Genomic DNA, 26,525 nt, shown 5'->3' with positions numbered 1-26,525 from the left:
TCCCATACCCCATCCAAGTTAAATTCCCTCAATAAAACAATCAAACAAAGCTCATTGTCTTGGAGTGTCTGTGAAGGGAATGCCGGACTGGGCGGGATGACAAGTGAGCCACATCACTTAGCAGCCCCTATGGGGGTACCGCTACATACAATTTTCTTGTTTAATTTTCCTTTAGAATTACCAAAACCATATATATGAGGTCAAACCTAAACACTTTCAATTTGTATGCAATCAGGCAGGCCCTTGCACAACATAGTTGAAGGTAAATCTAAAGGAAATCTAATAAAAAAAATTGTATAATGTATGGTCAGCTTAACTCAGTCATCTTAAGCCAATCACCATGAGTCAAAGCAGGTGCAGATCTTTCAAAAACAGGATGGGAGTTGTGAATATTGTGAACCCTATTCTAATTACGTCAAACTGGAACAACTATACTTAAACAGGAGTGGGGTCCATTGACATCATCTGTCTTCCACACAATACTGTTTTAACCTCCTAAAGACCAGGAAGTCTTGTGCTAGAATTATTGCTCTCCCTCTAACAATCGCGACAATACCTCACGGCAATACCTCACATGTGTGGTTTGAACACCGTTTACATATGTGGACGTGACCTAGGTATGTGTTTGCTTCCACTCGTGAGCTCAGAGGGACGGGGAGCTTTAAAAAAAAAAAATCTTATTTATTTTACTTTTTATTTTTACACTGTCCCTTTAATTAATTTATTTTTTATCACTTTTATTCCTATTACAAGGAATGTAAATATCCCATGTAATAGAAATGAGCATTAAAGGTCCTCTTTATTGAGAGATCTGGGGTCAAAAAGACCTCAGATCTCTTATTTACCTTTAAAAGCAAAAAGGCTGGGAGGCGGAAGTGATGTCAGACGTCGCTCCGGTCCTCCAAGGACCTCATTAGGCTTCCTGCCTGACAATCGGCAGCAGCGGATGGTTTCCTGGGTTACCAACGGGTGCGGTAAGCTCAGGAAACACCGGGAATCGGTGGGAGGGGCACCTCTCCTGCGGCCCCAAAAAGTGATCTTGCGGTGGACCCGCCACTGAGACCACTTTTATCTGAAAGCTGGCCGCCTGCTGTAAATAATGATACCAGGGTTATGACAGCTAGCTGCTGCCATAAGCTTGGTATTTAATGTCAAAGTAATGACGTACATTTACATTTAGGCGGTCAGCAAGTGGTTAATATCTCTACCAAGGCGATTTGACAATTCATATATTCAACTATGTGAATTGAAGGCTTTACACCTTTTACAGACTTCCTGGCACTGTGTGATGGAATAAGATAAGGTGGCTGAGATAGCTGAGTGAATATAAATTGGTGGGTATGTTCCTGACACTTATAGAGCTAAAGAAGTGGCTTGGATAAGCTGTGAAACATCTTCAATGTCACAGAACAAATCCAGTGAAATGTGACTAACTACTACTAGCTATACCAGCCTTTGTCATCCAAGGTGCCGTGAAACCCTAGGGTTCCTCCTGAGATTGCATGGGGTTCCAATTAAAAAACGTGTGCCTTTCATAGGGGGATATTCTTCCCACTGACCAATTATGTAGGAAGCTCGCTCTCTTCTGAACACTAGTGTAATGGAGTTGTTTTCCATCTAGCCATCAGTGTAGGTAAGTCCTTCTTACATTGGCCACCAATGTAAGGGTTTTATTCTCCCACTGACCACCAATGTAAAGTGTCCTTCTCCCCCTGACTTCCATTATAAGAGGTCCTTCTCCAACTGACCACCAATGTAAGGCAATCCTTCTCCCTCTGACCACTGGTATACCTTTCAATGTAAGGGGGCACTTCTCCCACTAATTTGAAGGAACACTACAATGTTCACTGTTGCATCCCTTCTCTGCCCATGTTTTATTTCATTATTATTGTTGAAAAACATTTTATCATATATGTCAAAATATTCTAACTACGTCTCTTGAATTCTGTTATTTATTCTTATGAATGTAATTAATGTAATGTACCGTGAACTGTAGACATTATAATTATTAGCAGGGGTTCCTTGAGACCTAAAAGTTATTTTATGACTTCACCCATATAAAAAGGTTGAGAAAAGCTGAGCTATACTATGATCTGGATAAGTGTGAACCTTCACAGACATTACTGGCTAATGATACTTATGCCCCGTACACATGGTCGGACATTGATCGGACATTCCGACAACAAAATCCTAGGATTTTTTCTGACGGATGTTGGCTCAAACTTGTCTTGCATACACACAGTCACACAAAGTTGTCGGAAAATCCGATCGTTCTGAACGCGGTGACGTAAAACACGTACGTCGGAAGTCTAAACGGGGCAGTAGCCAATAGTTTTCATCTCTTACTTTATTCTGAGCATGCGTGGCACTTTGTGCATCGGATTTGTGTGCACACAATCGGAAATTCCGACAACGGATTTTGTTGTCGGAAAATTTTATAGCCTGCTCTCAAACTTTGTGTGTCGGAAAATCCGATGGAAAATGTGTGATGGAGCCCACACACGGTCGGAATTTCCGACAACAAGGTCCTATCACACATTTTCTGTTGGAAAATCCGACCGTGTGTCCGGGGCTTAATGGTTAGCCTTTACCCTGTTTGTTAGAACCTTAATCATCAAGTTATAAATGTGCTATCGGTTTACATTTTCTGCCTCTTTGCAGAAGATGTTCAATCCATTGACAGTGACAACAAACATCACGTGGAAACAGGAACAGGCAAATTCTAGTCAATTGGTATTGATATCATTAGTAAACAGCCAGGAGGTGAGAACTTATTGCTGCTTCTAGTGGGGACCACCTCAGTCAAGCGTTACCAGAGGAAGAGTCCTGCTCCACTCTGAAAACGGAATAAGTACACTTACACCATTGCTTATCATTAACATTTTAATTATTTACTTGTAAACAAGATACATTTCTCATGTACAAAGGACTTTTTCTCATGTACAAAACATTATTTGCAAGCAAGAGCATATCATTAGACAATGTGGATACACACCAACTGCTCTTTAGTCGATCTTTTATCCTAACACAACAGAGGAAGGCATTTTGTGGGCTTGGTCAGAGAATGTGACCTATCATTTCACTAGGAACCAGAGTCTAAGGTTGCAGTGAAATCACTAATTACTAAAAGGCTAAACTTTATACTAATTAACACCACAAAATGTCTGCCCTATTGTGTTTATGTAACTGATAGATTGCAATTCTATCTTTCTGAAAAACTTGGTATTTGACGCTGAGATAATCAACTTTTGTAAATAGTGTTACCTCTTTTATTCCATTATGCTCATATAGACCTTTGAAGTATCTGCTTTTGTCTGATGACAACGCAGCCAAAATTGAACTGTTCTCTTGGCAGTCTTTCCACAATCTACCTTGAGTTTCCTAGAATTTTTTTGTGTAGGCACGGCATTTTGTGTTACATTTCATTTGTGATAATGAGCAAAACCAGAATGTTTCCTAATGTTACAAACGCATGCTTGGGCAAGAGGGATAATAAGAACCATCTACAAAGTTTATTATGTCTTGTGTAAGAACCTATTTACACCATCTTGTTTTTCAAAAACATTTTACGTGCGTTTCAGCATATGTTCTCTAATAAGATTCAATCTGTAATGCTCAAAACTGTGTTTTGGTGTGTCGGGATTCTTGTTTTAGTGCATTTTACCACTTGTATATCTGAAGTCATACTGTGGTGGTCCAGGACAGAACACATGAAGGTTGAGCAGGCATGTTAAAACACAGCAACTGGTGATAATGAGTTCTAATAGGTTTGAAGTGCATTTAAAGGGGTTGTAAAGGTAAACATTTTTTCACCTTAATGCATTCTATGCATTAAGGTGAAAAAACTTTTGACAATACCGCCGCCCCCAGCCCCCCCATTTTACTTACCTGACGCCTCGAATCTCCGATGCTCGTTCTCGTTATCTCCATTGCAGCTCAGCCTGGTCGCTGATTGGCTGCAGTGGATGGATTGAAAGCAGCGCAGCCATTGGCTCGCGCTGCTGTCAATCACATCCGATGACGCGGCGCGCCGGGGGGCGGGGCCGAGTGATACAGCGAGCGGGAGTGCGCCCGCAAGCACTCACCACCATGCGAGGGAGCTCGCATTAAGGTGGTTAATGCTTGCGGGGAGGAGCTGAAACAGTCGCCGAGGGACCCCAGAAGACCAGGTTCGGGGCCACTCTGTGCAGAACGAGCTGCACAGTGAAGGTAAGTATAACATGTTTGTTATTTAAAAAAAAAAAAAATCTTACCTTTACAACCCCTTTAAAGACAAATATGTTTGGATTGTGTAGGGTAAAATATAACCGCTACCAATTTTGTTTTTTGTTGTTACCCCTTTGGGAAAATCCACTCTTGCTTTCTACAATTTAGAAAGTGATGGACAATCTACATTTTTAAGTGTTGTCACCAAAATAAGACATCCATCCAAAGGGGATGATTCCCTTCACTTTGTAATGATTTGATCTAAATCCCTGTTATATCTATGGAACACTAGTGAGACTAGAACAGCAAAAAAAAAAAAAGGAAAAAAAAAACAACAGTTTTAACTATTTCCTGCGCTATGCAAACTAAACATAGACTTTAAATTAACATAGGGTCTAACTTATATTAAAAGTAATATTTCAGAATTTAATGATTACTGGCAAATAGAATGGTATGATAAACTCCTCTGACAAGATCAACATATTCCAGGTTCAGCTCACCTGCAAAGTAAACTGTAAGTAATCAAAATTGGGGAATTCACATTTGATAGTGCACCTTTGTTATGGCCTTGTGGATGGAAGAGAAGACCCAACTTAATTTTAGAAAATCCTACCAATGGGACATACCCTAGGACAGACAGCCAACAACTCCAAACACTGGCATCCACCAAATTTGTGACATACATTTTAGAATTGGCCTCAGTTAGAGAGTATTGGAAGTAAGACTGCACTGGTACAGTTAGGTCCTTTCATATCCAAGGGCTTGGAGGGAGCCGAAAAGTAATGTTACACTTTAATATTAGCAAAGGAGCTGCAGATGGAACTGATTTTTTCCACACCTAAGAATTACCGTACTTTTTACATTCATAGCACTAAGAAATTGCACGTTCATTTTGTTCAATGTTATCCACAAGAATGTTGGTGTCAGTTGTTGGGGGAGCACGGTTGCCGTTGAAGTATAGGGTGTTGTCAAAGTTTTCTTCTGGGGGAGGGACCTTATTCTGCTTCTTTCTGTACAGGTAATAGACTGCAATGGTGGTTCCAGCAATGATAACTATGACAAGTATGACCACGCCCCCGGTGATACCATGTGATGACTTTTGCAGATCTGCCTTGGACTCTTCTGCAAGGGAAAGCAAAGTAAGGGAATAATGTTATACTGTATTATAGTAACATTCCACTTAATGCAATGCCATGTTTTCAACCATTTTGTAATGTGTATATTGCTAAAGGAAAACTTCACTTTCAATTAAAAAAAAGAATAAAAGAACATGCAACACTGGCCATTTTGTAATTTAAAGTGGAGTTGAACTCCCAAATGAAAAAAAAAAAAGCACTGGCAGGATGTGATGTGATGTTATGACTCCAATGTACATGTGTGGGAGTGATGTCATAGTGGCCCGGCCATTCAAGTGACCAAACAGACCGAACCTAGAAGGATGACTGGGAGAATATGGAATCACTTGTGACTGTGCAGCATTGGAAGACATCGTTTGACAGGTTAGTTTGCCATAATGTGCTAATATGAACTGCAAACTAGAATATTATGACATAAACCTCCCGAAGGCTCATTTAATAAAGAAAATTAGCTGAGTTTAATTCCACTTTAATGTTATTAAAAATGACATTTAATTTTAATTTTGAAACCAGTGTAAGTTTCTAAAACTGTTCAAAATAGCAATGCAATATGGCAACATGAAGTCATTCTGTACACCATTGGTTTATGGAAAGCCTCCCCCCCCCCAGAAATGTAATTTTCTGCTTGTGTCATTGGGTCACTGATTTCTCCCAGAAGTCTACACTAAGATACAAGTCAGATTTTGGCCATCATTTTTGGTCAGATACTCTCTAAAGGATAACAATACTTCTAAAGGGATTCCAACACTACAACCTTCCTCATTAGAACACATAAATTTGACCAGCTGCTTATAATGAACACAAACCTCCCATTCAGGAATCAGTCTGCAAATGATATAGTGAAACAAACATCTTTTTCTTCAGAGCAGAAAAGGGTGGGGATTTGATATAAAGTTTGTTAAAATCCCTGTACATAGATCACCCAGAGGGGTTTGTTTTTATTTCAACAATAGCAGAGTTAAACTTCAATGCTAAGTCAGCCATATTTTTTTTGTTTTAATGGAGTGGAAAAAAGTTAAAATTTCGGGCTTTAAGTTCTGCCTCTGACACAATTGGAGAGATTCCTCACTTCCATTACCTAAACCTTTAAAATAATTTACAGTGGCTGCTCTCATTTACAATTCTCATAGGCTAATAATAAAACCTCTGTTGTATCTAGTAGTAGTTAGTTACATTCAACTGGACTTGTTCTGAAGAAGTGGCTTGGATGAGGTATGAAATGTCTTCAACACTGAATGTGACCAACTACTACTAGATATACACTATATTACCAAAAGTATTGGGACGCCTGCCTTTACACGCACATGAACTTTGATGGCGACTTAGTCCGTAGGGTTCAATATTGAACTGGCCCACCCTTTGCAGCTATAACAGCTTCAACTCTTTTGGGAAGGCTGTCCACAAGGTTTAGGAGTGTATCTATGGGAATGTTTGACCATTCTTCCAGAAGCTCATTTGTCAGGTCAGGCACTGATGTGGATGATAAGGCCTGGCTCGCAGCCTCTGCCCTAATTCATCCCAAAGGTGTTCTATCGGGTTGAGGTCAGGACTCTGTGCAGGCCAGTCAAGTTCCTCCTCCCCAAACTCTCTCATCCATTTCTTTATGGACCTTGTTTGTGCACTGGTCCAAATCATTTGTTGAAGGGGGTTTATGGTGTGGAGCTTGGCCCCTTAGTTCCAGTAAAGGTAACTCTTAAGGCATCAGCATACCAAGACATTTTGGACAATTTCATGCTCCCAACTTTGTGGGGACAGTTTGGGGATGCCCCCTTTCTGTTCCAACATGACTTTGCACCAGTGCACAAAGCAAGGTCCATAGAGACATGGATGAGCGAGTTTGGGGTGGAGGAACTTGACTGTCCTGACCTCAACCCAATAGAACATGTTTGGGATGAATCAGAGTGGGGACTGTGAGCCAGGCCTTCTCATCCACATTCAAACATTCCCATAGACACACTCCTAAACCTTGTGGACAGCCTTCCCAGAAGAGTTGAAGCTGTTATAGCTCCAAAGGGTGGGCCAACTCAATATTGAACTCTACGGACTAAGACTGAGATGCCATTAAAGTTCATGTGCGTGTAAAGGCAAACATCCCAATACTTTTGGAAATATTATCATAATATTATTTACTAAAGGCAAATCAACTTTGCACTACAAGTGCACTGCAAGTGCACTTGGAAGTGCGGTCCATGTAGATTCGAGGGAAACATGCAAGGAAAATGAAAAAACAGCATTTTTGCTTGTACATGATTGGATGATAAAATCGGCAGAGCTTCCCCTCATTTCAGATCTTCCCCTCAGATTTACAGCGACTGCACTGCTCTTGCAGTGCACTTGTACTGTAGAGTGGATTTACCTTTAGTAAATCTTCCCCATAGTGTACCATTTTTGGGATAGTTGAGAACCTTCACAGAAAAAACCTCTGATGTGTTTTCTTGCTGTTCGTGTCCCGAGTTCGTCATCTCGCTTCCTGTTCTGTCATTGGTACAGGAAGTGAGAAGAAATTTCCTCAGCTGGAACATGGCAATTAAAAAGAATTTAGAAGAGGAGGACACAGAACCTCAGTCAGGTTTAGACTGCTGTCTGTGTACCTATTGTTTTTTTTTTCCTATCACCTCCTCTATCGAAATGGCAGATCCCTTAGCCCCGCTCCAGCTCAATCCCGGGTACTGGCCATCCCCACAGCTTGTCCTCGGCTTTAACAAAACAGCGTGTAAAAGAAGAGATGAAAGATTAAATCAACTTTGTTGACCAACACATCCATACACAATCCTAGAGGGAGGATCCCAGGTGGGATGTGTAGGCTTGTAGTTTAATAAAGTTAATTGTGAGATAGTATTTTGGAGTGCAGCTTCCAACTTCCAGCTTCAAACTTTGTTTGCACGCCATCCTATTGCTGTGTTTTCGATCCCTAGCAGTCATGTGATGTCATCACAGACAAGGAGGCACTTGGAGGATACAGGACAGGAAGTTTTCCTACTCTACAGGCTGCACAGTGGCTCATACTGTGAAAGTGGAATACCTACCTTGTACGGTGAATAATAGCGGTGAGTGCATTTCTTACGGGGCACTGTTTTCTAAGAAGCACAATTTGAAGGAGCACATTGTCACTTTATCATTGGGCTTTTTTTATACGCCAAGGTTTAAGGACGGTATATGCATGTTTCTGAGCCCAGTTTCACAGCAATACTATATACCAGTCATATATGTTGTATTTTTTTGGCACAGAAATGTTACTTTGATTTGCAAATTTTGCACAGGATTGTGGATTTCACACAGGAAAAGTTAGCGCTTTTCTATTTGTTTTTTCATTTTTTATTTTTTATTTTATTTTTGTTTGAATGCACATCTAACAGTATGCATTATAAATAAGCGATCAGGAAGTTTACACAGTAGGATATCCTTTACATTTCTTATTTTCTGCACTTTTTTTTCACTTTTTGCATTATATGCACCCAGGGTATACACATCCCTCAAGTATCTAGAGGTTACAAATGACCTCTTAATAAGAGCAGCGCCATATCTATCCTTCCCCTTTTTTCATATTCTTCTAGACTTACCTTAGGGTAAATTTATTGATAGAGGCTGCAGCTCTTCACATATTTTACATTTAATTTTCATTTGTACCATAAGCGCGGGAGTCAAATCTTTCATATTTGTTCCCAATTACAATGTTTTATTTTGGATGTTTAGATTTGTGTAGGCACGATAGTTCAAACCCATTAACACCTTAGTAAGTAAAAAATAAATAAATAAGGGTAACATCAAGTAGATTTAATGTAATATTAATGTAGATTATACTGTACCTGGTTTTACTGGCTTTTCTGTAGGCACTGGAACTGTAAATATAAAATGCAAAAGAATAGTTTTAGCAATCAGTGTAAATGAAATGCTTAAAAGAGAAATGTTAAATCAGAATCCTTGTCTTTTAGTAAAACACACTCCTCTGGGCCCCAATGCAAAAAAACCCAAAAACAAAACCTATATACAATATACAGTATATATACACACACACACACACAATGCTGTGAAAAAGTATTTGCCCCTTTATTTTTTTGCATATTTGTCACACTTAAATGACAGATCATCAAACACATTTTATTATTGCACAAAGATAACCCAAGTTAATACAAAATGCAGTTTTTAAATGATGGCTTTATTTATTAAGGCAAAAAAGCTGTCCAAACCTTCCTGGCTTTATTTGAAAAATTAATTGCCCCTAAACCTAACAACTGCCACTCCAAAACCTAAATTCTGCTTTGTTTGAACCATTTGGAGGTGGACTCGCTGTTGTGTTTCGGATCATTGTCCTGCTGCACAACCCAAGTGCACTTGAGCTTGAGGTCCGGAACTGATGGCTGGACATTCTCCTTTAGGATTTTCTGGTAGAGTTTAGAATTCATGGTTTCATCAATTATGGTAAGTCGCCTAGGTCCTGAAGCTGCAAAGCAGCCCCAGACCATCACGCTACCACCACCATATTTGACTGATTGTATGATGTCCTTGTTATGAAATGCTGTATTAGTTTTATGCCAGATATAACGGGATGCACACTTTCCAAAAAGGTAAATTTTTGTCTCATCAGTCCACAGAATATTTGGCTAAAAGTCTTGGGGATAATCAAGATGTTTTTTGGTAAATGTGAGATGTGTTCATTTTGGTCAGCAGTGGCTTTGGCCTTGGAACTCTTCCATGGATGCCATTTTCCCCCAGTCTCTTTCTTATTGTTGAATCATGAACACTGATCTTACCTGAGGCAAGTGAGGTCTGCAGTTCTTTAGATGTTGTTCTGGGTTCTTTTAGGACATTATGGATGTGTCGTTGTCATGCTCTTGGAGTAATTTTTGTAGGCCAGCCACTCCTGGGGAGGTTCACCACTTTTTCAAGTTATCTCCATTTGTGTATAATGGCTCTCCCTGTGGTTCACTGGAGTTCCAAAGCCTTAGAAATGGCTTTGAAACCCTTCCTAGACCGATACATGTACAATAGTTTGTTTCTAATCTGATCTTGAATTTTATAGATTGTGGCATGATGTTTTTGGCTTTTTGTGGTCTACAGTATTAGCATGCTTCACTTTGTCAGCATGCTAATACAGCTTCTATCTGTCTGGCAGAATTCGGGCCTGGGTGTGGCAAGTGAAGTTTAACTCTGCTTTCCAAAAAATTGTGGTTAATCACAGATCATTCATGATTCAGCATCGGAGGAGTCAGTTACTTTTTCACATAGGGCCAGGCAGGTTTGAACAGCTTTCTTCCCCTTCATAAATTAAATAATAATTTAAAAACTGCATCTTGGATTTACTCAGGTTATCTTTGTGTAATATTAAAATTTGTTTGATAATCTGAATCAATTAAGTGTGAGAAATATGCAAAAAAAAAACAAAATCAGGAAGGGGCAAATATATTTTCACAGCACTGTATATATATACACACACACACACCTTTTCTCCTCCTCCAGCAGCAGAGCTCTTGACAGTCTTGATATGTGAATGCTGTAGTACTCTGAGCTCAGACTGACACGGTGACACACTTGCAGTGGCTGTGTTACATAGTTACATAGTAGGTGAGGTTGAAAAAAGACACAAGTCCAACCTATGTGTGTGATTATGTGTCAGTATTATATTGTGTTCATGACAGCCTGGGCTCAGAGGAAGGGGACTGAATGATGCTGGCCATCATTAAACCTAAAAAAAGAAACTACTGTGGCTGGCAGCTAACAGCATAAGCAGTTTTTTCCTTTTATTTATTTATTGCCCATAGTTTAAAGTTGACATAATACCAAGAGCAAAGATTTAGCTTTTTTTGTTTTAATGAAGATTCAAGCAAGCACAGCGCATCTATAGAAAAACATGTTTTCTTTTTGCTGAATTCTTCTTTATTCTACTGCAATTGATAATAAAAAAAGGCTGCATTGGGGAGGTGGGGTGAGGTTTGTGTTGTATTTTTCTTAATATCCAACAAGCTTTATTGTAAATAGTGCAAACTCACAAAGCCAGACTGTGGCACATCGCTCACCGACAGGCCCACTCATATGCCCTGTACACACGGTCGGATTTTCCGACGGAAAATGTGTGATAGGACATTGTTGTCGGAAATTCCGACCGTGTGTAGGCTCCATCACACATTTTCCATCCGTTTTTCCGACGCACAAAGTTTGAGAGCAGGATATAAAATTTTCCGACAACAAAATCCGTTGTCGGAAATTCCGATCGTGTGTACACAAATCCGACGCACAAAGTGCCACGCATGCTCAGAATAAATAAAGAGATGAAAGCTATTGGCTACTGCCCCCTTTATAGTCCCGACGTACGTGTTTTACGTCACCGCGTTGAGAATGATCGGATTTTCCGACAACTTTGTGTGACCGCGTGCATGCAAGACAAGTTTGAGCCAACATCCGTCGGAAAAAATCCTAGGATTTTGTTGTCGGAATGTCCGATCAATGTCCGACCGTGTGTACGGGGCATTACTCCTTTGATGTGTTTCTCCCCAACTGAGGCTTACTAAGCCCCTACTAGGGAGAAAGGCAAGAAAGGAGTAAGAGTGGGTCTGTCAGTGAGCGATGTGCCACAGTCTGGCTTTGTGAGTTTGCACTATTTACAATATACACAATATTGTCAAAAGTATTGGGATACCTGCCTTTACATGAACATGAACTTTAATGGCATCCCAGTCGTAGTCCGTAGGGTTCAATATTGAGTTGGCCCACCCTTTGCAGCTATAACAGCTTCAACTCTTCTGAGAAGGCTGCCCACAAGGTTTAGGAGTGTGTCTATAGGAATGTTTGACCATTCTTCCAGAAGCGCATTTGTGAGGTCAGGAACTGATGTGGACGAGAAGGCCTGGCTCGCAGTCTCCTCTCTAATTCATCCTAAGAGGTGTTCTATTGGGTTGAGATCAGGACTCTGTGCAGGCCAGTCCAAACTCGCTCATCCATGTCCTCCCCCATCATGCACCAGTCGTCTGAACCTACTACTGGGTTAGCTGAAGGAAGTAAAAATATTTATAACTCAATCTTGTTATGAAATCTCATATTAATGCCAATGGTACCAATGACAACTACAGGCAGCAGTGAGAATTCAGAACCAGACTGAGTTTAGGGAAAGATCAAGTGAAAAATTATACAAATCAGTTTGGGCTGACTACCACCTAGCCAAAAACTACATTTGGGTTATAGCCCATGTAAGACAAAAGTTGCTTTATTAGATTCATTTTTCTAGTTTTGTTCCCCTTCTAAAGAGTTGTTCTTGCTGCTTCACATATGTCATCTGCAAATGCACACTGCCAAGAGGGAATAATGACTTACTTTTTGGTCTTTTACATATATATCCTCTGTAGGAAGAGCAGTAGATGTTGTTCCAGGTCCCTTTTGTAGCATACATCTCTACACAGTCCTCGTCTGATTGGTCAGATGGTTCTCCAGTGTTCCAGTTTACATAGTCCAATGGAGTGCTGTCCAGCCACAGCCATTTTGCTATAGGCAAAGAAGAAAATGTATGATTATTTATGATGATAAAAACTGTAGTAATTTCCTTCAGTGAAAACATCATAAATGCATACCTCCCAATTTTCTGAGATGAGAAAGTGGGACAGCATTTAGCACAAAGTATGTGGGCGAAGGCACGAGGCAGGATCGCTCTTAGATGCATTGGACTCTACACACCCACCGTTTGATTATCGCCCCCAATCTCCTCCAAGGGCTACTCATCTTCTGGAAGCAGGAAATGTGGATGGGGCAGTCATTAAACTGTGTGTGTGTACAGTCCGATGCGATCTAAGAGCGATCCTGTCTCATGTGCTGTATAGACAAGCACCATTCTGACACGAGGCAAGAGTACAACACAGCGCACCTCCTCCTCGCTCTTTCCTCTCTGCCTCTTCTTCTCTCACTACTCCAGCCTCCAGGCTGCCGTCTCCTTGTCCCAGTCCTGGGGGTAGATGAAGGAGCTATGCAGCTGACAGCCAGGCACAACATCCAAAGGGTGGGCTGGCCTGGGGGGTCAGAACTGAAATCTGGCTGGGCGCAGCCCACCCCGAAATCTGGCAATGTGTGTGTCTTTCCCCAGTAGCTGAAAGCTGGTGGGAGAGAGAGGAGGGGGGGAAACCAGCATTCAGCTGCTGCAGAGAGCCACACAGAGCATTGATCTGCAATTGTGTCTGCTCCACCGATCCCCCTGCTGTTCAGGCCCCCTTGTGTGCCTGGGCCCCCTACAGGAGGACTGGTGGTACCCCCCCTATTGGCCCTCCTGGGTGTGCCCATATCAATAGGAAAAGACCTTTTTAGCACTTGCACAGGGTGCCTGTATATGGCTGCTCCGTCGAAAGGCACCGGACTTTGACTGTGCTGTTCAGTGTACTCTGTGATCTAGCAGATCTAGTCATCATTTCCCTCTCTTCTTTAGCACATAAGACTATGAGAGTACACCTGTACCTAGGGATGAGACCGTTACTCCCAGCTGGCTGAGCGCACTGGAGTTGGAGGGACTGTGTGCCTGTTACTCAGCTCTGCTGGCACAGAGCACTGGAGTGGGAATTGCAGGGCTGCATAGGAAAATAGAGAAAGTGGTATTTCAATGTATACTCAAGCAAAAATGTGTTAAAAATATTAACCTAACGTGGTATAGGACTTTAATCCTTTAACACCTCGCTTTTGCCCTTTAGATGGGTTTTAATGCCCGGGAATGTATCATGTGACCACTGTGATGAGCTCTCACACCAGTCACAGTGCTGGGAATGTGCAGTGAGCATGCACTCCGTATGCAACCTCCTGCCACCGTGGTTGCATATATGCGGCGGCTGGGCATGAAGGTCCATTTTCTTGCTGCCACATACAGTGTCTTGAAAAAGTATCCATACTCCTTGAAATTTTCCACATTTTGTCATGTTACAACCAAAAACGTAAATATATTTTATTGGGATTTTATGCGATAGACCAACACAAAGTGGCACATAGTTACATAGTTACATAGTAGGTGAGGTTGAAAAAAGACGCAAGTCCATCAAGTCCAACCTATGTGTGTGATTATGTGTCAGTATTACATTACATATCCCTGTATGTTGCGGTCATTCAGGTGATTATCTAATAGTTTCTTGAAGCTATCAATGCTCCCCGCTGAGACCACCGCCTGTGGAAGGGAATTCCACATCCTTGCCGCTCTTACAGTAAAGAACCCTCTACGTAGTTTAAGGTTAAACCTCTTTTCTTCTAATTGTAATGAGTGGCCACGAGTCTTATTAAACTCTAATTGTGAAGTGGAAGAAAAATTATAAATGGTTTTCAATTTTTTTTACAAATAAATATCTGAAAAGTGTGGGGTGTATTTGTATTCAGCCCCCCTGAGTCAATACTTTGTAGAACCACCTTTCACTGCAATTACAGCTGCAAGTAATTTTGGGGATGTCTCTACCAGCTTTGCACACCTAGAGAGTAACATTTTTGTCCATTCTTCTTTGCAAAATAGCTGAAGCTCTGTTAGATTGGATGGAGAGCGTCTGTGAACAGCAATTTTCAAGTCTTGCCACAGGTTCTCAATTGGATTTAGGTCTGGACTTTGACTGGGCCATTCTAACACATGAATATGCTTTGATCTAAACCATTCCATTGTAGCTCTGGCTGTATATATGTATCTTCCACATGTTTGCTGTGTCCCCCACATGGCTTTTCACAAACAAGACTTCTTATGGCTTTCTTTGAACAATGGCTTTCTTCTTGACACTCTTCCATAAAGGTCAGATTTGTGGAGAGCACGACTAATAGTTGTCCTGAGGACAGATTCTCCCACCTGAGCTGTGGATCTCTGCAGCTCCTCCAGAGTTATCATGGGCCTCTTGGTTGCTTCTTTGATTAATGCTCTCCTTGCCCAGGCTGTCAGTTTAGGTGGACAGCCATGTCTTGGTAGGTATGCAGTTGTGCCATACTTTTTCCATTTTCAGATGATGGATTGAACAGGGCTCCATGAGATGTTCAAAGCTTGGGATATTTTTTTTTTATAACCTAACCCTGTTTGCTTTAAACTTCTCCACAACTTTATCCCTGACCTGTCTGATGTGTTCCTTGGTCTTCATGATGCTGCTTGTTCACTAAGGTTCTCTAACAAACCTCTGAGGGCTTCACAGAACAGCTGTATTTATACTGAGATTATATTACACACAGGTGGACTCTATTTTCTAATTAGGTGACTTCTGAAGGCAATTGGTTCCACTAGATTTTAGTTAGTGGTATCAGAGTAAAGGGGGACTGAATACAAATGCACGCCACACTTTTCAGATATTTATTTGTAAAAAAATTTGAAAACCATTCATTTATTTTCCTTCCACTTTACAATTGTGTACCACTTTGTGTTGATCTATCACATAAAAATGCAATAAAATACATTTACGTTTTTGGTAACATGACAAAATGTGAATACCTTTTCAGGGCACTGTATATGCATTACACGGGTTGACAAGAAGATAAAGAAAAAAAAGTGTGAGATTTTACTTGGGTCTTATGCCCCGTACACACAGTCGGATTTTCCGATGGAAAATGTCCGATCGGAGCGTGTTGTCGGAAATTCCGACCGTGTGTGGGCTCCATCGGACATTTTCCATCGGATTTTCCGACACACAAAGTTGGAGAGCAGGAGATAACATTTTCTGACAACAAAATCCGTTGTCGGAAATTCCGATCGTGTGTACACAAATCCGACGGACAAAGTGCCACGCATGCTCAGAATAAATAAAGAGATGAAAGCTATTGGCCACTGCCCCGTTTATAGTCCCGGCGTACGTGTTTTACGTCACCGCGTTCAGAACGATCGGATTTTCCGACAACTTTGTGTGACCGTGTGTATGCAAGACAAGTTTGAGCCAACATCCATCGGAAAAAATCCTAGGATTTTGTTGTCGGAATGTCCGAACAAAGTCCGACCGTGTGTACGAGGCATTAAAGTGTATCTATTTTTCTTTTGGATAAAGTGGTGAGGAATTGTACCTGGGACTAAAAATGTAGGAAGTGCGGGGGCGGAGCCAGCGAGCGGCATGTGAGGAGCCTCTGAACGGAGCTCCGTAAGCAGACAACAGATCCTGCAGTGATCCTGGGCTAAAGACACCCACTTTTTTCTCAGGTGGTGAGGGATGAGTTCGGGGACACCCCGGGAGTCCCTGGGGATGGTGAAATACGGCCCCCCCCTGGCCAAAATCGACCGGAGAACGGCTGGCGAAATATGCATGGGGCTCTCAAAATGGCGCCGGCACACAGGAGGAGGACGAATGGCCGCCGCTCCACAGGCCTGAGGATCCTTCACAGCAGGCGCCTCCTCAGCAAGACAGGGTGAGTCCTAAACCCCGGCGGGCTGATGTTCTGAAGAGGGGGAGATCCCTAGACAGGCTGAGAGACTCTGGGGCCAGTGCTGACAGAGCGGTGGAGAGGGGAGAGGAGCCATCCCTAACACAAATCATGGACGCCATACAGGGATGTCAGAGCAAGTTAATAAACCACTTTGAGGAGCTGAAGGTAGAATTCTCTTTCATGAAACATGACATGCAAAAATTAAGAGAAAAGGCACAGATCACAGATCGCCGCCTTAATACATTGGAGGATGTAATCAGGCCATTAGACACTGCAGCACAAGTGACTAAGAAGACACTGTCTGAACATACATTGAAGATGGCGGATATGGAAGACCGTATGCGAAGGAACAATATTAGGCTGGTGGGGTTCCCGGAAGGGGTGGAAGGGAGGCATCCTGAAGAATTCCTTGAGAAGTGGTTGCTGGAACATATGCCTTCTAATACCTTTACAAGTTTGTTTGCCATTGAAAGGGCACACCGCATCCCAGGACGAGCACCTCCAAAGGGAGCCCCCCCTAGATCAATGATTGCAAAAGTACTGCACTTCCGTGACCGGGAAAATATTCTGCGGGGAGCCCGAACAGGCCCTGAGTTAACGATCGATGGATGCCGTATATCAATATACCCTGACTTTTCTGCAACTACACAGAAGCAGAGGGCTTCCTTTCATCCTGTAAAGAAGAGATTAAGGGATTTTAGCCTGATATACAGCATGCTCTACCCTGCCAAATTGAGGGTGGTGGATAATGGGAAAGTATATTTCTTCAACAATCCTACGGAGGCCTCAGAGTGGTTGGATACACGGGGTCGCCAACGAAATAGAGTCTCTCCCAACCGACCGTGAGTGAGTCCTGAGGAGACATCACTAGTTTGGAGACCCAAAGAAGAAATGTCAGAAGAACCTTGGTGTTTTTTTCTCTTGTGAAAAAAAAAAAAGAGGGGGGGGGTTTTTGTGTTGTTTTTTTCTTTCCTTTTCGATCATTTCCTTCAGACCAACCTAAACTGATTTTCAGGTTTCTCCTACGTTTTTTTTTGCATACATACTGGAAACATGGGAGGGAAAGGTTTTTGTATCCCTGCATCAGTCCCTCAAGAATGACATTTTCAGCAGTGCTTGATATTACACAGATATGGAAGATGCACTTACATTGGCACGGACATACCAGATTGCTGATCCTCCCATGGGACACATAATCTGGGGAACTGAACGTTTTTTGTTTTGATTAAGTTTTTTCTCTTTTTTTTTTTCTTTTTTTGCCATTACCTCCTAATATGGTTTTGTAAAAATAAAGAGAGAGGGTAAGGGGATGTTCAGGTTTCTCCTACCGAGGGGGAAGGGGAAGGAGGAAATATAGAAAAAGTTTTTTGGTGCACATGCTGAGAGGAGGAGGAGGGACATGTGCACTGAAAGATGGGAGTAAAGAGTTCTTTTACCCCCTGCATTACTCTCTCAAGGTTGTCATTTAGAGTCGTGCTTGATATTGCACAAATATGGAAGATACATCTATATTTGCACGGACATACTAGCTTGCTGATCCTCCTATGGGACTCATAATCTAGGGAACTGCATGTTTTTTTTCCATACCTCCTAGTACTGTTTTTGAGGGGGGGGAAGAAGAAGGAAAAGGAGGAAAAAAGGGGGGAAGGGGGGGAGAAAAAAGAGAAAAAAAAAAAAGAAAGAGTTTTTTTACTGATATTGGGACTGTTTATGTCAATTGCCAGCAATATATGCTAAGTCTGCAAGATGCTCTAGGCAATATATTTTTCTATTAGTAGACTGTGTTTACTGTTTTTGCCCTTTTTGTTCAATAGCAGGTGAACGGTTCTTGAACAATACGGGTAGAACTGGCCGCCCTTTTGGCGACTGGTTTCATGTGACGGTTTTTTGAGTCGCATCTCTGTTACCTACTTAATTTCAGGTTATGGGAAAAAAGTGCCTGGCATGTTGGGGCTGGGTGCGGGGAGGGGGGTGGGGGCAGTTGGGATGTTATTTGGGACAAACGGTCTATGTTAATGCACAGATGGGATTGTCTTTACTTGTGGATTCTGCATTAGGTACTGCCCAAGGTATTAAGTGTAGGGGAATATGTGTGAGGGGAGAAGCCTGGAAGCCCGTTCTTACAGAGGATTATATCCAGGGGTGGAGGAAACATCTCCACTTGACTCTTTTCTTTGCTTTTTCATATCTGCCATGGAGGTAAACTTGAGGGTTATGGCCTGGAATGTCAGAGGCCTAAATGCTAAGTTCAAACGCTCCTTGGTGTTTGAGTATATAAAAAAATACAAACCTCACCTGATACTCCTACAGGAGACTCATCTGCAGGGCTCCAGGCTTCTCTCTTTAAAAAGGGCTCACATTGCTGGGGCATATCATTCCAGCTACTCCTCGTATGCGAGGGGAGTCTCTACTTTGGTCACCAAGGCCATGCCCATATCCATTCAAACAGTAAGAACAGATGTTAAAGGGCGATATGTGATACTTGTTTTGAAAGTGATGAACATGACATTGACATTTGTGAATCTCTATGTTCCTCCTCCCTTTGCGCTAACTCATCTGGATGATATGATGAAGGATACATATGAGGTAGCGGAAGGGAGGATCTTCATATTGGGGGACTTTAACTCAGTCTCTGATTCAGTGTTGGACAGGTTGGGAGGGACGGGGGGTGCTCCTGCCCCACTGGCGGGATGGATGTCTGCTCATGGCTTTAGAGATGTCTGGCGGTTTCATCATCCTGAGACTAGGGAATACTCCTGCTACTCCGAAACGCACAAGACACTCTCCAGAATAGACACTATCCTAACGGAGGGGGAGGGCATGCCATTAGTCCAGAAGATGTCTTATCTGCCTAGGGCTCTCTCTGATCATTCCCCTATGCTGTTGGAACTTAATCTGGGACCGAAGCCTGGGTTGCGACTCTGGCGGATGGAAGCCAGTTGGCTTCAGGAAGAATATGTAACAATTAAGTGCACAGAGGCCATCAAACATTACTGGGCTGATAATGCCGGTTCCGGGTCCTTTTTGCTTCAGTGGGAGGCCTTTAAGGCCACATTGAGAGGGGTGTTCATGGCGGAAGTAAAGGGATTTAAGAAGCAGTTGGCCTCCACACTACAGCATAGGGAAACAGAGGTCTCTCAGGCGGAGGCAGAGTATGTCAGAGATCCTACTGAAGAGAGGCTGATGACATTGCGGATGGCAACACGGGAGTATAAGACAGCACTGACAGATCATACTACGAAGCTTGGCCTCGCTCAACGTCGGCGTTTGTTTGAATTTGGTGACAAGAATGGCAGATTGCTGGCATACTTGGCAAGGCCGGAATACGTTCCGGTACATATTAAATCGGTTTTCGACGACAATAAGTTGGAGGTCTGTGACTCGGCGGATATTTTGAACACTTTTGTCCTTTTTTATAAAGAATTATACAAGTCTTGTGCTCCTCTGGGGTCAGAAACAGTGGAAACGTATATAGCGGACATTGATCTCCCTAAATTGGAGGAGGACGACAGCATTGCTTTGGAGGCCGGCATTACAGTAGAGGAAGTGGAGGAGGCGATTGCCTCCTTCCCCCCTAGAAAATCCCCTGGGTTGGATGGCTTCCCATCAGAGTGGTATTGCACCTATCGTTATGGATTAGCTCCCCGCTTGCTTAGAGTGTTTAATGAGGCTAGGATGGGCGGTGGGTTGCCCCCTTCTATGAGGGAAGCCTTGGTAGTCCTGATACCTAAAGGGGGGAAAGATCCTCGGGAATGTGATTCTTACCGCCCGATCTCGCTGATGAATGTTGATACAAAGATACTGGCCAAAATAATTGCAGGAAGGCTGCAGTCAGTCATTCCTAAGCTGGTGGACGCAGACCAAACGGGATTTATTCAGGGTAGGTGCACTCAGATGAATATCAGGAGGCTTTTCTTGAATCTTCAGGCGGTCCACGACAACTCCGGGACTAGGGTGGTGGCCTCTTTGGATACAAGGAAGGCCTTTGACTCGGTTGAGTGGCCGTATTTGTTTCAATTGATGAAGTCTTATGGTTTTGGCCCAGTGTTCATCTCATGGGTCCGGCTGTTGTATACGGACCCATTGATTAGAATACGGGTCAATGGTATTATATCGGATCCCTTTCCCATTTTTCGGGGCACCAGGCAGGGGTGTCCACTTTCACCCCTACTGTTTGCCCTGGCCATTGAGCCCTTAGCGGTACAGCTGAGGTCTAGTTCACAGTTGACTGGATTGAGGATCGGGGATTTTGAGGAGCGAGTGTCACTCTATGCAGATGACATGCTGCTATATCTGCAGGATCCAGGACCCTCGCTTCTGGAGGCTTTCCGACTGATACAGAAGTTTGGAGATTACTCTGGATTCCGTATAAATTGGAAAAAATCTTCTCTTTTCCCTATAGATGAGGGGGTGACTGTTCCACTGGGATGCCCCATTCCATTATCTCCATCTTTCAGATACCTGGGAATTGAGATTCAACTCCCCATTTCCAAGTTCCTGGAGACCAATTTGTCGCCAATTGTGGGGAAGTTTCGGGAAAAAGCTCAAAGATGGCAGAATTTACCGATCACCTTGATGGGAAGGATAAATCTATTCAAGATGATCTTCCTGCCAAAGTTTCTATATATTCTCTCGAACTCCCCGGTCTTCGTGACATTGCGGATCTTTAGGAATATTGACTCCATTATTGTAAGTTTCTTGTGGGGGTCTAAAGCTCCCAGGGTCTCTTTAAAGGTTTTGAAACTACCAGTTACATTTGGGGGACTTGCCCTTCCGGATCTGCGCTCCTATTTTATGGCCTCACAGCTCTCTTTCCTGCACTGGCGGTTGTCTCCACAGACACCTAATGCCACTGCCTTGTTGGAGGCTGCAATTGCCACATCACAGGAGACCCTGCAGAATGTCTTATATAGGAGGGGAGTTCCAGGTAGGAAGATAGGCTCGGTGATGGCGTTACCGGGAAAGGTTTTTCACCTGTGCTCTCAGCGACGGGGTGATGAACCCCTATGGCTATCTCCCAACAGTCCTTTGTGGTACAATCGATCATTGGGAGAGTTTATGAAACTCTCTGATGGCCCAGGGTTATGGGCAAAATACGGTATTAAATACCTACACCAAATTTGTAGTGATGGTCGTTTGTGCACGTTTACCCAGTTGCGTGAGCAATTTGGAGTGCCGAGGTCTTGGCTCTTCCGATATGCACAATTGAGGCACGCAGCATACACTCAGTTCGGAGGGTCTGAGATTCGTGTACAGAATACAGACCTGGAAAGAGTACTGATTGACCCAGATGAGTCAAAGAGGATTTCCAGATATTACGGAGCAGTGGGTCCAGGTCAGGTAGCTCTGACCTCCAAGGCCAGGGAGAGATGGGAGGTGATCGTCCCGGAGTTGTCGGAGGAGCTATGGCAGGAGGTACTGGACACTTTTTTGGTGTCTGTTGTCTCCTCCACGGACAGAATGATTCAATATAGATATCTACACCAACAATACTACACACCGACCAGATTACACCGAATGCATAGAAGGGACTCTGCTATATGTCATAAATGTGGGAAGGAGGAGGGCACATTTGCACATATGGTGTGGGAATGTATGAAAGTGAGACCGTTATGGTCTCAGGTCACTGAATTTATATCAGATAAGTTTGCTTTACCGAATATTTGCTCTCCTATGCGGTGTTTACTTGGGATTTTTGATCAAGAGGAGTTGAATGCCCACACTAAATTGTTTCTAAGGATCCTGTATTTTGGTGTTAAAAAGCTCATAGCAAGGAGATGGATACATGGGGAACAATTGACGCTAGGGATGTGGATTAAAATAATAAACGCGGATTTAATGCTGTATAAAATGACTTACGAGGCTAGAGGGGCTACCAAGAAGTTTAGGAAATTTGGTTTAGGTGGATAGACTCTGAAAATACTCTGGATGTAGAGACGCCCTAGTATGTTGTACTAGAGATAAAGTTAAAATTCTGGAGAGATGCTAATAGACTGTTTTGCTTCCCTTCCTAGGTGGGCTAGATAGGGGTTTCTTGTTTCTTGAGAATGGGCAAAAATATCGAAATTCAGACATCCCGGGGGAAGAAGGGGGGAGGGGAGGGGAGGGAGGGTGCATTGTTAAAAAAAATGCACGTGTATACTATCATAGGACAGAATTGATGATAAGAAGGACATATGTTAAACCTGCAATATGACTGTTATATTTCTGGAATTTCTATGCTAATGGAACATATGGAATATGTGTAATATGAGTGATATGTATACTTGTTGTGCATAATAAAAAACTTTTTTCAAAAAAATGTAGGAAGTGCAACAGCATGTACTGTACTATGCACTCCGAACTATAGATGGTGATGTGGTGATATACTAGCATCTGTGTGTTTATATATGTTTGTAGAACCTAAACAGGAATGATTTTTTTTCTCTGTTCTCTTCTGTAATGCTGTTCTCACACATGCATGCTGTTCTCCGATGCATGTAAAGGTATGCCGGGAGCTGAGAAGGAATGGAATAGGGAAAAGGCATACATTTAGAAAAATACAAACAGGAATTGGGACATTATAGTTTGGTCACTAATGTCATATATCAATTTTTGTATTTATTTAAGTTGAAATTTATGTAGAATACACCTAACAGGGTGGACAATTGGGGCACTATTGTATGTAATATAGGATTCTGGGAGGCATGATGTTTGTGTAGGTATGAAATTACACGGAGGGGTGTATCCAAAGTAAAGTAGCGCATTCAACACATATATTTTTGTAATTGTTTCACCTAGTGGTGCTTTTCTTTTTGATTGCAGCAACTTAATTTTATATCAATATTTTTATATAATTGTTTGCGCCGGTGACGCATACTTGCTCATTAGAAGGCATACATAACAGGGCGGAAGGGGAACCAGGCAGAAGGGGTTAACTATATTAAGTGGTGTGGTCAGTACTGACGCTTACCTGATTGGTCAAGTAGATGAGGTGATGGGAGGAGCAGGAGAGTATAGTGCTAGGTAGGAGTGGTTTAAGTTCACTTGCAGAGAAGAAATCATCAGAAGAATGTCCCTACCTCCCGCCCTATTTTTTTGGGTAGTACTGTTATACTTGGTGGTTTAGGATCCTTGACGGGGATCTAAACCTGGTGTTATTGGTAAAACGGTGGGGACCCATCTTAGGTGTGGCGTCCTCTGGTTGGTACGGTTCAATTCACAGTGACTGAGTAATTGTAAGACCAGTGGGTGTCTGAGCATAGCTGGATTAGTTCCGGAGGCGATGTTTGGTGGCTGGGGTCATAACTTAGCTAACTGGTGCCACAGACACAAAGTTTAAGTAATATGGTACCGTCAAGGACCTGCAACCATTATTACCTGGATTGATATATTTATTGTTTTTGTTACTTATAAGCTTATGTTTATTTAAAAGGCTGATTCGGCCATTTTACTCCAATTACTAGTAGTGTGGTTTTCCCTAGGGGTTATAGGTAGTTGTAGCTGTGTGCAGCTTTGGGTAAGAGGTCAAGCATGATGTAAGCTCTGATCTACCCTGGTCATGCTGAATTCCACATTCCTCAAGATCTCAATGTCTCATCCTAACACATAACCAACATAAAAGTGAGAGAAAATACTAAATTATGAGTTATGACCTGAACAGGAATAGAGGGAAATCTTCTAATGGTCATACTTGTTCTGGAAACAAATATCTGAAAGAGCGTTTCCCTCAAACTTTCTGTCGTGTCTATAGTGCAGTAATGAAAGGATATCTCTCCAATGTGACACTCTTCCATACTCTATCAAAATGAAATAACTTTGAGCTTTGGATAAGCATGAACTGGGATCAATAAAAGATTAAAACTCCATATATTCCAGTCTAGAGAATACAGTAGGAAGATATATAAATAAAGTATACTTATTGTCGAGACATTGAAATAAACATTTGTTATGTAACAAGTGAAACAGCAACTACTGTACCTTCTACATTCCTGTATAAACCAACCCAGAAGGTGTTTGTTCGATCACTGAGTAACTCGATATGGTGATATAAAAAGTCTGCTTCCAACTGATCTTCAACTGAAGCTAAATTGCCTCCTGAAAACAATTACATGATAAATCAGACAACTGATGACTGGTGTATATATACAGTAAATGTGTGTATGTGTGTCTAGAAGTGACACTGTCAAGGTTCCAAAAAATACTTTAGTTGCCTGCGACCCCTACACTCATTCTGTTCCAGTGTTGCAGCCTCTTTCATCCTCTTTGGCATTCAATGCCTCCGGGAGTGGCAGAGGCTTATGATTTAACCATGTTCCTTGGTTCCATCCTCTGACTCCTACATCACTGTTGAGTCCTGTTATGATGTAGGGGTTGGAAGATGAAACCATAGCGCACATCATAGGAATTTTACCAACCTGATGTTTTTCTTTGCCATTTGAAAGATTTTGACAGTTCATATTCACTTACTTTTGCATTATAACTACATGTACAGTACATGACTCGTCACACATGGATAATCTCCTCTTAAATGTCTCTTAGCTTCCCATCATTATTTATTTTCCATACACATGCGTTCTAACAGTGAACTGGAGGCATGTGTGGTACAGAAATCATCATTTTATAGCTCCATGTATTCTAGCCACTGAGTACACCATGCAATCAACATGAAGGCAGGTGAAGTCTGCTTTCTCCAATGCAGGGGGCACTCAACCGCAGCGTCATTGCAGAGGGAGAGGAAGTCGAGAAGAACATGGTTCCTCTATGGTAACCTGGGTCACTGAAGCATCTATTTGATAGGATGCTGGCAGTGCATGTGACTCTGGCAGCCATCTTGTGTCAGTCAGAGTCTATTTAAGATCCTGGCTCCCAGGCTTGGGCATTTCGCGTGTGAGTAGAATATGGACAGGTCATCTGTCTGTCGGGGACAATGCTTAGCTTTAGGGAGATGTTACAGTTGAGTAGGGAAAGTACAGGGACAGGTCATCCTTCCTGGAAGCCTCCTCTCTTGGGTGTGGCTCAGCCAGGCCACATTCCGCCCCCTCAAGACTGACTCTGCACACCAGGGACCTGCTGTTCCTACTCCAGTTCTGTTTTTCTGCAAGTGGACTCTGAGTCTTTACTGCCATCACATCACACTGCCACCAACAACAACTATAATATTTAATTTTTATCAAAAACTTAAATTCTTTGATATAGTATAATTATTTGATTATTATAATTATGCTTTAATATAGTATAGTTTAGTGAGGTGGAAAGTATGAGTTTGTAGGCAAGATTCTGGAGAAGTGACATCCAGATCAGCTAAATGACTATTGAAGTCTTCTCACACTGCTTCCAGGTCAGAGAGCACAGCAGTCTCCTATCATAGGAAACACCTCTGTGCAACCTCCCTCTTAAGCTGCCGTGTAGGTTGAATTGAGAGTGTGCAGCCAAATATAGCATACACCCATATACACTCAACGAACACTTTATTAGGTACAGTACACCTGTTCAATTGCTTGGTAACACAAATTGCTAATCAGCCAATCACATGGCAGCAACTCAATGCATTTAGGCATCTAGACGTGGTGAAGACGACTTGCTGAAGTTCAAACCAAGCATAGGAATGGGGAAGAAAGAGGATTTAAGTGACTTTGAACGTGGCATGGCTGTTGTTGCCAGACGGGCTGGTCTGAGTATTTAAAAAACTGCTGATCTACTGGAATTTTCATGCACAACCATCTCTAGGGTTTACAGAGAATGGTCCGAAAAAGAGAAAATATCCAGCGAGCGGCATTTGTTTGAACGAAAATGCCTTTTTGAGAAAGGCAACAGTAACTCAAATCAAACCATAATATCTGAGGAATGTTTTAAATACCTTTTTGAATCAATGCC

General features: G+C 42.3%; 1 protein-coding gene across 1 annotated transcript in view; it reads right to left on the bottom strand.

Annotated features, from left to right (window-relative positions):
* Positions 1-2,869: 2,869 nt before the first annotated feature.
* Positions 2,870-26,525, bottom strand: part of LOC141144247 (macrophage mannose receptor 1-like) — a 180,252-nt gene continuing 156,596 nt past the window's right edge. Inside the window, exons 27-30 of the mRNA XM_073629730.1 lie at positions 24,630-24,746; positions 12,648-12,815; positions 9,149-9,181; positions 2,870-5,328 (exon numbers count right to left, since the gene is read on the bottom strand). Coding sequence (XP_073485831.1) covers positions 5,078-5,328; positions 9,149-9,181; positions 12,648-12,815; positions 24,630-24,746 — 569 coding nt within the window. The 3' untranslated portion in view covers positions 2,870-5,077. The remainder of the gene's footprint in view (positions 5,329-9,148; positions 9,182-12,647; positions 12,816-24,629; positions 24,747-26,525) is intronic.

The sequence above is a fragment of the Aquarana catesbeiana genome, linkage group LG05, assembly GCF_042186555.1.
Source record: "Aquarana catesbeiana isolate 2022-GZ linkage group LG05, ASM4218655v1, whole genome shotgun sequence".
In the NCBI taxonomy this organism is placed as follows: Eukaryota; Metazoa; Chordata; class Amphibia; order Anura; family Ranidae; genus Aquarana; species Aquarana catesbeiana.
The sequence above is the reverse complement of the archived record's forward strand: the minus strand, read 5'-3'. Positions and strand labels throughout refer to the sequence as shown.